Source organism: Harpegnathos saltator, unplaced genomic scaffold, assembly GCF_003227715.2.
Source record: "Harpegnathos saltator strain DR-91 unplaced genomic scaffold, Hsal_v8.6 scaffold212, whole genome shotgun sequence".
Lineage (NCBI taxonomy): Eukaryota > Metazoa > Arthropoda > Insecta > Hymenoptera > Formicidae > Harpegnathos > Harpegnathos saltator.
In genome coordinates, this window is record NW_020229998.1 from 296,590 (window position 1) to 310,218 (window position 13,629).

At 49.2% G+C, this 13,629-nt stretch overlaps 1 protein-coding gene across 13 annotated transcripts; it reads right to left on the reverse strand.

Moving 5' to 3' along the window:
* Positions 1–499: 499 nt before the first annotated feature.
* eya (eya transcriptional coactivator and phosphatase 2) lies at positions 500–10,491 on the reverse strand. 13 transcript variants are annotated; one of them, XM_025298234.1, is made up of 10 exons: positions 9,783–9,906; positions 9,414–9,499; positions 4,150–4,271; positions 3,476–3,641; positions 3,122–3,305; positions 2,879–3,014; positions 2,657–2,743; positions 1,710–1,975; positions 1,032–1,488; positions 500–738 (listed from the first exon to the last, which is right to left on the reverse strand). In XM_025298234.1, exons 3-10 carry the CDS (start codon positions 4,259–4,261, stop codon positions 557–559), a joined length of 1,590 nt encoding a protein of 529 aa, XP_025154019.1. In that variant the 5' UTR covers positions 4,262–4,271; positions 9,414–9,499; positions 9,783–9,906; the 3' UTR covers positions 500–556. The 13 variants fall into 13 exon arrangements, with proteins under 13 accessions (XP_025154019.1, XP_011143099.1, XP_011143089.1 ...); XM_011144797.2 differs by lacking the exons at positions 9,414–9,499; positions 9,783–9,906 and adding an exon at positions 10,210–10,491; XM_011144787.2 differs by having other exon boundaries at positions 9,414–10,490.
* Positions 10,492–13,629: the final 3,138 nt, after the last annotated feature.

Sequence of the window (13,629 nt, forward strand, 5' to 3'; positions counted from 1 at the left end):
TATGCAAATGTAATGCATTTAAGTACACGAAAGATGTATGTGCATACAGAGTGAGTCTTCGAATCCAGAACAATTATTCAATTAAGCTCTGTTTTCGGCGACTCACCCGGTATATCTTTTTCACAGATTCCGTCTCAGTTTAGTATAGTACACGTGACTAAGATCGGCTAGAGAGCCATCCGAAAAATCTTATTATACATAACTTTTAGTTCTTCCCGATTTTCTCTTTGTGTTTATTATCACTTAAGTCTTACTTTCATTCTATATCACTTACGGACAGAGTCCGACCGAGCTCATAAAATATCTGATCATCGGCGAATATAGCCAATATACGTGACAGTTACGGAAAGTCTCGACCATCCGTTTTTTTTTTTACGTATATTACACACGATAAGCTGTAGGAATGATAAGAGCTTCCCCGGAGAATTAAGCATGCTTCCGTCACTGGTTTTTCCTCGCTTGCACGATTGTGCGGAAACGCGCGAGTGCGTGCCGTGTAATTATTCGCGCGCTAACCGTAATATTTTTTCAGCGCCACGAATCAACCGTATTTTGATTAAAGAAATCCCATCTCTAAGGCATTGTACAGGGCTTGCGTGTCCGAAAGGCTGTTTATCCTCCAGAAGGGAAAGTTGTGCGCCCGCGCCGCATTCTCCTCGTCCGAGTCATCGCCTATTACTACGTACGTACACCTGCGGCCGAATCGCGCCACCACTCTTCCGAAACAATTTTCCTTTCCTGAAACAATGGTATTACTTTCGCAACAGCTCTGTATTTTTTCCTACAACGATGGAAGATGATTGAATTTTTATTTTGACTTATATATCTACGCCATTATGTTCTCTACGTTAGACCATGGATTTATGTCTATTGTATAAAGCATAAGCGCAAGTTTTTTCTGATAATTCTTTTCGTATCACAAACATTTTCCATTGTTATATATATATATATGTATGTGCAGTGTCGCATAATTCACGCTTCCTGACGCGATCAATTAACGTAGTTATCTGCATGTCTCGCCGTGTAATTACCGATTTTGGTGGCGGAATATATATTCTCTATAGGGAATATCCCGCCGATGCCGAAGAGCAAAACCTTGGAGAGCGTGGGTACCAGCTGCGAGGTCGTCACCAGGATATTAATGCAATGACTCCTCTTGTTGATGAGACTCAAACACTTGACCGCTGACGTTAACCAGTTATCGGTCAACGCTTCGATTTCCGAGCGCAGTTGAAGCCATTGTTCTCGCTTCGCCGTGCCCAGAAGACCACCCACGTTGTTGCGATAGTTACAATAGATCTCCTTAATCTTGCGATAGCGAAATGCCAACTTCCTCATCCAATCGACGCCACCTCGTACGCCGGAAGTCAGGCATATTCCGTTGTTCGCAGACGCGCACTGGAAGCCGTCGGTCGCAAAGTTATAGGACGATAAGTCCTGCCCATTATCGTCCGACGCAACATCGTCTATATGCACTTGATCACAATCCTATGAGAGAGAAGATATCAAACTACAGTAAAACCTTGCTGGAAGGACATCGCAAGATACCTGACCAAAACGCAACCCGCTTGAACTTTGGAGATTTTCATTGAAGATAGTCACGCATTCGTGTATCAGATATTCGGCTACATGAAAAATACGACCGTACAACGACAGTTATGCAACAAAGTTAGGAATTAGCAATATGCGTCGAAGGAAATCCCCATCACCTCGATGTCGCTGAAGAAGAAGTGCGTGTCCGCCAAGTTGAATATCATCTCCTCCATTCTGTACGCCACTTGAGCCAAAGGGGTGGGATCTTTGCGGTGCTTCGAGGCGAATTGCCCGGTTAGCAAGGAGTGGAATATAACAATAGTCTCGTCAAGGTCCCAGATGAATATACGATCAGGCCCGGCCTCCGTCGTGTCCGCAGAACCGATACTGTTTCCGCTTCCGCTTTGCCTCCTGCCGCGCCTGCATGGCTTCGTCGCCGCCACTGTAACAGTTTCGTGACGGCTTATCGTTTCGTCAATTTCCAAGAATCTATTCGGACGCGATCGCACGAAGGGACAACGATTGATTGAGACGACCTTGTCGCTGGAATTTATCTGAAGAATCAAATTCGGTTCTAAAAGCCAGAGATCCCGTCTCCTTCGACGCAAAACGCGTTTGCTTCGTTCGAAGTCGCGTTTATCCAATCAATTCTTTTCTTCCGTGTGCTTATCGAAAACACATAGAACATGAGTGGTTTGCTATTTTTATTTCTCGATTTAAAGCTAGCTCTGATGGTTGGATTCGTTCGAGTTTCCGAAACCGCGGTAACACCGCTCGATCGATTCTCGCAAAACGCAACGGTTACGGCAAGGTAAGAGATACGTATCGGGTGTTGTACCTTCTCGATGCTTGCGGTTTTCTTCGCACAAAACGCGTTTGGTTCGCTCGTCGTCGTCGCGTTAATCCAATCCATCTTTTTTCGCCGTGCCTTTTCCGGAAATACGTAGGACGTAGATATCACCGCGATAGAGGCAAGTAGGTTTGCCATTTTTCGTTCTCGATCTAAAACCAGCTCTAATGGCTAGATTCGCCCGTGTTTCCGAAACTGCGGTAACGCCGCTCGATCGATTCCCGCAAAACGCACGGTTACGGCAAAGTAAGAGATACGTATCGGGTGTTATACCTTCGATGTTTGCGGTTTCCCGTGCGGTCAGCTCGCTCGCATCGTGCGTGGTCGGGTCCAACGTGAGTGCGGACTTGGTCGAGTCTTCTTGTACACACGAAACACGACGTAGTTAGTTAACCGCACTGATCTCGAGGAAGCGTAAGCTACTAAAGCGTGCAAGAAACTCGCGAGACGTCTGTCTCGGCTCGTCTTGCACGATCTATAAAGACGGACGATTACCAGCGAAGTTGATGTTGCCGATGTTGAAGGAGGCGGGCGGTGCATGGTAACCGGGCATGGGGTAGTATCCGGAATACTGAAGCGGTACCCTGTCGTTCCCATACAGACTACTGCTGTAGGCGCTGTAGTCTAATTTCTGCAAAAAAAATCAGAGAAAATAGGCTCGTCTTCAGACGCGCGGGGATTCAAGCTAAAGCTTCAACAGAAAGAAGGTAACATAATCGAGCACGCCGCGGTGGTCACCTGAGAGGCTGGCGATATATTCTGCGCCACGTTCGGGAAAGTCGTCGCTCCGCTGTTGTAGCCGGCGTAGGACGGGTACTGCGTCATCGAACTCGACGACGTGTAGGAGCTTAGGTATGAGCTTTGCAGGCTCGACGCAGATTTCGAGACCGTCGTGGATCCATAAGGCGGCGAGTTGTAGAGACTGCGAGAAAGAAAAGGTAGAGAGGAGCGAGAAGAAGCGTGTCGAGACGAGAGAGAGAGAGAGACAATATGAGGAGGAGCGATATGAATTTTTGGGTCGTGCGTGTGTACGTACGACGACTACTAGGACGAAGACCAGTTGGTGCCCGGTTGTGTTAATACTCGTCTTACCTGTTATAATATTGATTGGCACCGTACAGGGATCCGTAATCCGTCTTCTCCATCGAATCCGGATACTCCTGTTCCTTCTCCTCGGCATTCTCGTCGATGTACAACTCCCCGCCGGGTACGCTGTCGGTCTCGGGACAATCCTGGACCTCGTTCTTAACTTCGGTTTCTGACAATCATGCAGACCAGCGGATGAGTGGCTTGCTTGTAAGAGCGAAACGTTCTTGCGTTCTTCGCGGGGAAAAGAACAATCTGTCGGCGGTAGACGAGAGATCGAGGATCCTCGCGGTACGTCCGTAACACAAAATGTACGATTGTAATACAACGGAGAAAAAAAGAAAGAGCATGCAAATGGAGAGATAAGATTTTTCTTAATTATAACGAAACGCAAGACGTTGTTGAACTTGTTATCGCGAGGGTAGATGCGCCGGGGCGAACGACCGTTCGGCCGATGAGAACGCGCGAGTTCCCCTCGTCGATTTCATCTCCGTCCTTTTTTCTTCCTTACGTATCGTCGTTAATAATGTATCCTTTACGTAGTTTCAACGGCACTCGTTAATCCAAGCCTTATCGGCACACCGACGGCCGTGTAACAATATCTGGGTAAATACATCCGATCATCGAACGGCGCATCTACCTCTCTCTCTACGCCAATGCCAGTTAGATCCTCTATCTACCATTGTTTGCGGCGCGAGGATGCTGTACCGAGGCTTCTGTCGAGGAAGACACGTTGCCAGCATTGTCTAAAACCCCTGCTGGTTTCGTCGGATCATTGTCTTCGGTTAACATATCACTCTATCTGCAACGACATAAATCACCGGTTCACCTGCACGTCGCTGCTGTTTATAGAATCGCCGTAGAATAGAACGACGTAAAGCGGGAGTCGCGCCGCGATCGGGGAAAACACCGGGAAAGCTTAGGCTCGACTATGTTCGACGCGGCCGGAGAAGATGCATGCGAGGGAAAACGCACGGCGACGTCTGCGAGGTGATTGTTAATTAATATCAATGGCGATTCTTCATCATTGCAACGATTGCTCGGCGTAATGACGAGGCGCGGCCGTCGAGCGGTCGCAGTTTTAGCCGAACGGCGACTCCGCGGGCGGAAGAAGGCTGCACCTGCGAGGCGAGGGTCGCTCGCGTGTGAACTTCATTATTGTCTGCCAATTGCGTGTCGAAGAGGTGGAGTGACTGGCCGGGTAGGCGTACACCGCGAAGAACCGAAAGCAGCCAATGGAGCCTCCTTTCACTACGCGCTTTACATTATTGCAAGAGAGACCTCGCGAGAACTGTAAAGGCGTCTCGCTAGTCAGGATTAAAAGTGTCTCGGGACGGCCGTGAGATGTTTGCGAATTAGTTAGGTACAGGTACAGGTAGACGAATGAAGAGAAAGAAAAAGTCGAGAGCAGAGCTGCGACACTCCTTCACGCGTACGTCATTATTGTTTCTCACAAGTGTCGTCAACTGGCTTGCGCTACCTCGAACGCTCGATCAACAATCGACTGCTGAGAGAGTCAATAGAGCTTTCATGTCTACGATTTCTCACTCCAGATAACTTTACAGAGGCGATATACTTCATAGAAGCTGTCGATTCACGCTTTCTTCCAGCGACACAAGATCCAACACGTTCGCTTGCTTGGCTACCACACAGTTTTCAGTTTAACGAACAATTCAAAATGTCCCGATGCAAATGACGCGCGAGCAATCAGCAGGGTCGCTCGAGAGAGAGAGAGAGAGAGAGAGAGAGAGAGAGAGAGAGAGAGCTTGTCACTACTTGAGTTTCGCAGTATTTACCGCTTGACCTTGCGAATGATTGTCTAATAAACAAACGAGACTCGCGACGTTTCCATATCGAATATCCGGACAGCTAGATCTATTTTCCTAAAGCCATTACCATCGCATCATTACTGCGCCTTGCACGAAGTGATCTTCACATTGCTAAATTGCTATTTACTCGCCTTACACGCGTGTGCCTCAATGGACGAAATGGTTGCCTTTTACCTCGAGGGCTTCTTCGCACTCGAGATAATGTAATCATCGTCGACGTCGCTCGGCTGATTTAATGGCAACTTCCCCCCGCGCTTGGCGCGACCTCTCGTTCCGCGTCCGCGATTCTTCGATATTCGACGTGGCTCTCTCTATGAGTTATTTCTCTTTCTCTGTCGCTCGGCAACTCCGAGCAACTCGGAATCGCTTTCCTTTCCGAGCGACGTTCAACGTTAATTAACGCTTCGAGCGCACGCGCGGATTAACTCGCGCTCCGCGCTCGTTTCGACCGTCGAGACGCTCGGCGTTCTACTCGCTTTGTAACCCTTCATTACGATCTCGCTCCTTAAAGACTCTCGCTCCGACCGAGGAATTTCAATTTCGTCGTCGACGGACGATCGTTCGAGTGGATTTCCTGCCGCGCGATCCCGTCGGAATTGTAATTTTCGCCAAGAGCGCGCCGGCACGTCGCTCGTGCAAATTATTCCCGCGCGTTCTCGAACGCGTGTCTCGTTGGCAACTTCAAGCCTTCATTGCGAATCGAGATTAACAGGTACAGTGGCAGGAAGCTTGCAACGCTTCTTCCGATGGATGGGTCTCGCGATGCACTTGTATCCGACAGAAGAACTTGCGTCTCTTTTGCTAATTCCCGAAAGATAAGTTTTCCTATCGGATACCGGATGCGTTCTCAGGCTGATCCAGGTGAAAGCGTTGCAATGGCTACATTCAGTAGAAAAAGCTGCTTTTTAACTGTCGTGAAATTCGTGAGTCTGATTGGTGTATGCTTCTGGATTCGGCCAAATTTAATAGCACACACCAATTAGACTCACGAATTTTACAACAATTGTAAAACTGCTTTTTCTGCTGAACGTAAGTAATGGCTACGTTCAGCAGAGAAAGCTGCTTTTTAACTGTTGTAAAATTCGTGAATCTGATGATCTGAGGTGTATGCTTCTGGAATCGGCCAAATTTAGGAACACGCGTCAATTAGATTTACGAATTTTATGAAAGTTGCAAAGCAGCTTTTTCTGCTGAACGCAACCGGCGTGTCTCTTCCACTGATTGCGCTCCGACATTTCGTAGCCCGACAGCTTCAGATCGGACGGAGAAGAGTGTCACTGTATGCATACCGCGGACACACCGCGGTATGCATACAGGAACGCGAACTCGCCACCCTGTATATGTGCGGCCACGGCTCATCTCCGCCGGTCCTCTCGCGTAATGCACGGTGATGCGAGATGAAAGGCACTCTGCTTATCTAAACAAAAGCGCGCGTCGAAGTGTTTATCGCGGGCGAGTTGCTTAGCTTGCTGTCTGGCTAAACTGTCCGTCAGCCGTCACAGGAAAGCGAAATGCAGCGAAACAGCGAAGAAAGAGAGGGAATGAGGAGAAGAAGACGAAGAAGAAAAAAAAAACGTGTCGCCAAGCTGCCGCGATTGCCGCTCGTAGAACTCTCTCTCTCTCTCTCTCTCTCTCTCTCTCTCTCTCTCTCTCTCTCTCTCTCTCGTTCGGTTCGCTTAATTGGCCGGTTTACGTCTCAGGCTAAAAGAACGAGAGAAGTTAGCACGGATGGCTACAGTTCGCCAAGACAAAAGCTTTTTGTCCGAACCCATCTAGCCGAGTAGTGCCGGCGCGCTGTTACAGAAGGAGAGCGAAAGAGAGAGGTAGCGACAGCGTTCCCAGCGTCATTCGGAAAGATTGTTTTTCCAGTCGAGCCGACCCTCGGGGATGCTTGATGTGTGCCGTTGCTCTTGCGGCCAAATGCTGTCGGAATCTCGCCTATATTTCGTGCACGTGTTGCACAGGTTTTTTCTTTTTCTAACTAGGTAAAACTTGCCAAAATGAAGCAGATATCTACCCCGAGTGTCGAAGGAAAGAAGAACGAAGCTCCATCGCGGCTGAGACGAACAGACCCGTTGAGTGTTTCGCCATCACGAATCGCGATATCGAATACGAATCGATACACGGCCTGTGTCTTATCGAAGAAGGAGCACTTGCGGATATCTCGCGATATTTTTAGGGCCGTGGCAGAAAAACGCAAGCAGAGGCTCGAGGCAGAGGCGCGAACGAATCGACCAGTCGCAGCCGACGATTTCAAAATGATCATACTCGATAATGGTCGCGATTTGGCTAATTCGCTTACCGCCTAAGTTTCACCATTTACGCTTCTTCTATCCGCGCACGTCCGCTGTACTCTCTAGGTGTTTCCGCAAGCCAAAGCTTCAACTTCGGTCGGTTTGAAGGCTGCGAAACGAGACTTTATGCACTTTGGCTGATATAATCGTCACGAGAAACGGAGGAACGCGTCGCCTGCATCTTTCCCGGTATGTTTTGCTACAGAACGCCTTCGCGTCTTCGATTCGATAAATAATTCTACGGTAACCTTAAAAATCGCCACACGCGCGGCGTGTGAAGCGCGAAGACGCGCAGTCGTTGAAGTTACCGATAAGTCACAATACAAGTTAAGGCGATGCGAGCGTCCGATGAATGATCATTCGAGGTGTGTTAACGTAGCGAGCTTTTACTTTGATGCTGCGAGAAAATAAACTCGTGAGCGTGTCGTATCGTGAGAATCGAAAAGACGATGGACTTGGACGCCCGTTTGCACGGCATCGCGTCACCATCTTTGCCCAGCAAACGCGAGGTAACCGATGTAAAATACCTGTTAGTTATCACTCCCTGCTCAACAATGTAACTGTTACATAACGTAGGCGTTATATAACAGTCGTTGAGTAGGAGATTACAACTAACAGGAATGTTACATTATGTTTGCTGGGTTTGCTAATCTATCTGGAATTTTGTCAAGTTGTGTGAAATTACGGGACATCGGATACCCTTAGAAGCGTTACCGCGAATACGTGCTTTCGTTGTGTCTCAAGAACGCGGCTGTTTCGAGAATCGTTGCGATATTTCCAAGATATCCGTCGCGTGTTGCGAACAGCGCGTCGGCGACGCTTTTTGGGACGGAATGTATTGTCTGATACTACTACGCAACGGTCGGCCAATTAAAATACATTACTGGTAACGAGCCGAATGAGATGCATAAGTTACGCATGCTCAATTGATAATGACGTTTACGCGCGTATATATGTGTGCGCGTATGCGCGCGCGCGCGTGTGTGCAACATCCGCGTAACTAACTGCCGCGTCCGCGGCTCTCTCTCTCTCTCTCTCTCTCTCTTTCTCGTCTATTTAGCAGTTTCGAGAAAAACGTGCACACGCGAAACACGCCGACGTCCACGTGCTAGCTGGGATGATGAATCTTCCTAATTTTACCGCCAATTCGCGCATTCTCCTGTTTGCCGTTTGCTCCATTAGCGCGCAAGACAATTGTACTGTAGAAAAATATATATAATTCCAGGGATATAATCCTTCTAAGCGGAAGTCGGAGAAACGGATGGTTGAAACGGATAACGAAGCACCGGCGGGAAAATTATTACAAAAATAGGTCGCAGTCGAGCTGCAGCGTGCGTAAAGAGAAAGAGAGATTTACAGATGGTGTTTATTAAGCTAAGTAAAAATTCCTCTAAAACACCACCGATTGAAAAATTAACTTGATGGAAAGCGAGCAAACGTTAGCTTCTTTTTCAGAAACTGTCTACATACGATCAACCTATGTTACGATACGATAACCTACATACGTTATACCCGACTAATCTCTCCTCCCTCTCTCTTTCTCTCTCTCTCTCTCTGTCCACTTCGTATTCATATTTTTATATAGAATCTGAATTTTTGTCAACTTCCGCAGAGACCCGCCCCCGCGATGTTTCGAGCAGTTGCAATTCACCAGTCTCGTGTCGCGATACACGCGACACGATATCGGGCGGTACAACAATAAATCCCGGCCCGCCACGCGTCATCAATCCCCCGCGAAACCCTCCGGTGCTCGAGGAGAGCTCGGGGAAAAACCTCAAGGAAACCCTCCGCGCAAATCTAATCAAACAACGCCGGTCAAACCTTGCGTCCCGTCGCTGGCCTCTCAGACTCTCGAGACAGGTTGCTTCGACGTGGTAACGTTCAAGGGAGCCGTGGGTGATTCCCTCCTGACAACAGCATCGTTATCCCGGAGCGCGTAACACGAACGAACGAACGAACGAGCGTACGTGCGTGCGTGCGTGCGTGCGTGCGTGCGTGCGTACGCGCAATCGTGTGCGTGTATGCGTGCGTGCGCGAATTACGCGCCACGTAAAGTGCGCCGAGATCCACGCCTCTTCGGCAGCGTAGCGCAATAACGTTCTCGACGACGTCTCCCGGCGCTCTCCTCTCTCGGTCCGTCACTTTTCTCGTACTTTCCACGACCACGGGAACATCGTCGCAGTTACCTACCTAGCCACCGATCGTCACTTTTGTCCCGCGATACGCTCACGTTACGACGTTTAGCGCACCGCCCGGCGTACACAGCCGCACGTACACGCACATACACACATACACACGTATACGCGGACACATACACACACACGCACAAAGAGGGAGAGCAAAAGAGAGAGAGAGAGAGAGAGAGAGAGAGAGGCAGAGAGAGAAACGAAACACTCCGTCGCCGATGATGATGTCGCGGTGACGCGAAAAGTCCTTATGATATCTCGTCGATCGACCGTCGGGACTTTTGGAGAGCTTTGGGAGACGAGGACGACGACGACGAATCAACAACTCCGAGATATCCTGGAGATATCAAATCTCTCTCCCGCAGGACACCGTCCCGCCCGAGATGGTCCGCGCGTACGGGACGCACCGCTCGCCGAGTCCTCGAGCGTACCGGACAGACGCGAGTGTGCTCTGCGAATCCACCCCTTGCGCGATCGCGCGCCACCGACTCGCGTTCGGAACGGAGCTCTTGCGCCGACTTGGCCAGATCTCGCGCCGCCTCCTCTCTCGTCTCGTCGGATCTCTCTCGCTTTGCGCGCTCTACCTTCACGAACGACTCGCTACCATCGTTTCTCGCCGGTCTGTGTTGTGTCGCGGAGGTGTATCGTGGGGCCCCGCCGTGTGCGATACGCCGCGGCCAGTGGAGTTCTGAGCATGCGAAATGTCGCCTGCCACCCCCGCCCGGTGGTCACGTGGTCGCGTTCGTTCGGCTCCTCTCCGTCCTGTCTCCTTTCCCACTTCAGCGCTCGTTCTCTCTCACTCTCTCTCTCTCTCTCTCTCTCTCTCTCTCTCTCTCTCTCTCTCTCTCTCTCTCTCTCTCTCTCTCTCTCTCTCTCTTCTCCCCCTCTCTCTCTCTCTCTCTCTCTCTTTCTCTTTCTCTCGCCTCGTCTCATCTCATCTCGCCTCTTTGTTCCGCGTTCTCGCGCTGTCCTTGTCGTCCTAAAACCGCTGTTTTCCCGTTTCTCTTTTTCTCTGTTGCTCTCTCTCTGTCTCTCTCTCTCTCTCTCTTCCCCTCCTCCCGTTTCGATTTTCCTAAAATTTGTCACACGTTTGCAATATGTTAACATCGTCTGTAATTTGCCTTCGACGAAGCTTGCTCCGGAACGAAGGATTGTTTCTCTCTTTCTTTGTCTCTCTTCTTTTCTTGATGTGTCTCATGGCATGTTAATTATATTATTATCATAACGGAATTATGATAATAATATGTCTTGTATGTAATATAATATCACATTTTAGTTGTATAATTTTTTACCTTTCGCAATATTGCGCGCGCTCTCTCTCTCACCCGCTTCTTATTTCTATCCTGCTTAAACTTCGTTCTTCGCCTCTCTCTCTCTCTCTCTCTCTCTCTCTCTCTCTCTCTCTCTCCCTCTCTCTCGCTCTCTCTCGCTCTCTCTCGCTCTCCGACGAGCGCACACAGGTCGCTCGTTAATTAAAGTGAGAGGAGCTAACGAGCCATAGTGTATGGCTAGGCGATGGCGCGAGAGATAAGAAAGGAACGAAAGAGAAAGAGATAGACGACGAAGACGAGAGAGGGAAAGAAAGGGAGAGCGAGAGGGAGATGAGTGGCTGCCGAACCGCTCGTGCGGGGGAGGAGTTTTTTCGAACTTCAACCTCAACTCCCGTCCTCCGACCCCGACATCGAATAATTGTCACCTCTTGTCACCGTTCATTTGTACGAATCGCTCGGCAATGATGTTTCTCTCTCTCCCCCTCCCTTTCTCTCTCTCTCTCTCTCTCTCTCTCTGTCTCTCTCCCTTCCCTATCCCCGCTCTCTATCTCCGCGACGGGACAGGTTTTTCAGAATCACCAGGAGAAACGTGGGACAACGATTAAAGGGATCTATATGGGTGATCTTGATAAGACTCGTAGAATACGTGTTTTAGGATCCGACGAATCGGCTGGCCGAAAGCAGGAATAAAAAGGTGACGCGCATTTTCACACATCCGTGTTTCACCGTCGGCCCACACGGACACACACACACTCGCCATGTGTGCGCGCCGCATTTTTGGATGTGTGACGTATGTCGTCTTGTACTTTCAGTTTAACATTCGCGCATTGAACATCGACGAGTCGTCGATGCGGACTCAATTCTGTTGCGGTGAGTGGCTCGCTCGCGTGCGAGTCGCGAGAAATTAACGTCGTGGAATCGAGACGAAAGGAACGACGTTCGAACGGGTTTCCGAATTCGCCCGGGCGTCCGGTCTCCTCGTTTATTTCGCGTTTGTGTGTGAGCCTAACCTAGGTTTTTCCACCCTTTTTATTATAGAGGAATTCTTGACGGGAGGTCCACACCGGCACTACGTCATACTCGGTGGGTTCCTGGAAGGCGAGAATGTTCCCGCGTCCTTTTTTCTCACTTTATCGATTACGGCGCGATAAAAGCGCCGCGAGATGTTCGCTTCCTCTGTCACCGCGTGACAAAATAAATTAGAGTCTACGTCGCGAGTGAAATAATGGAGGGCGAAGGGCGGCCGCTCACGGGGGAAATTAGCGTGTGCAGCTTCTCCTTTGGATCCTTAAAATTAAAGGAAACCCAGCGCAAGGTGAATCGCGCGAAAAGAGAGGTCAGTCGGAGCACGTGTGGCGGAAATTTGTTAAATCGAGTTCAATCGAGTGAAATTCACCGCGTTGAGATCGAATGCCGAGCTTGTTCGCAACTGCGAACAAGCTCGCGGTTATTTACACGCGCGTTTTGCCGCAGGATGCGGTATCCCTTTTTCTGCGATAAATTGCATTTGGCCAACGCGCGTGTTTTCGACTCGACCTCTTTGCGGCTAATGCAACTACAACGGCGAAGGGCGAGTCTGCATTTTTCAAGAACGAGATGACGAGAATGAGCAACAACGCGAGCGGCAATGTAATTTTCTACATCTTGTACCAACATCCATTGTACGTTTTCTACCCGGCCTGATGGACTCTCAAATTTCGTTAAAAGTCTCGCTAACGTTACCATAAAAGCATCTCGAGAAACTCTCGCGTTCTAAGAGCGCTTCGCGTTCCGACCGCTTTTTTGCTCCCGTTTCACGATTATTTCGGAACGCTTTTATTATATATATTTCGCATCGTTACATTTTACAATCGACACACTCGATTGCTTCTCGCATTTACAGTTGCTTGTAAAACGGTCAACCTTATTTGTGTATTACGTAAAGTTGGAAATCGTAGAAAATTCTCAATGAATTGTCCTCATTCTGATTTACGCTTGAGATCTGTGTGTGTGTGTGTGTGTGAGAGAGAGAGAGAGAGAGAGAGAGAGAGAGAGAAGCGCTGAATAATTTAATAATAGTATTTTATAGTAATAACGAAAGAATGTCGAGACATTCATAATGGTGCAACGTCCCGTGGCCCCACATTTCGCGAGCATTTTCCATTCTTCGTCTCTCCAACAGCGCACAATTTTCCGGAGAATCGTTCCCATCGAGGAGTGAATCCTCGTCCGCGCCGTTACGACGAAAATCGCGGGATGCTCGATCATCTTGATCGAGGCTTTGTGACGAATGACAAAGAGGAATAATGCTTTTACATAATAGGTCAGTAAACGCGAGGGTTCGGATAATCCAGTTTTTGTGTTTTCACGGTACGTCGGACAACGGGGGCCTCTTCGGGTTTACAGACCGGCGATCTCCATTTATCTCTTTGACAGCTGCGTTCGGCTGGTCTCATTGCGACCACGCTCTATCCGTTTGTTTCACCCGCACATATCCTGTATTCCGAAGCGACATCGCCTTTCGCGGAGACAGCGGATCCCGTTCTGTCGAGTCTTCTGTCGACAGGTTGTACCCTTGAAAATCCTCGCGCGAAAGTCCGC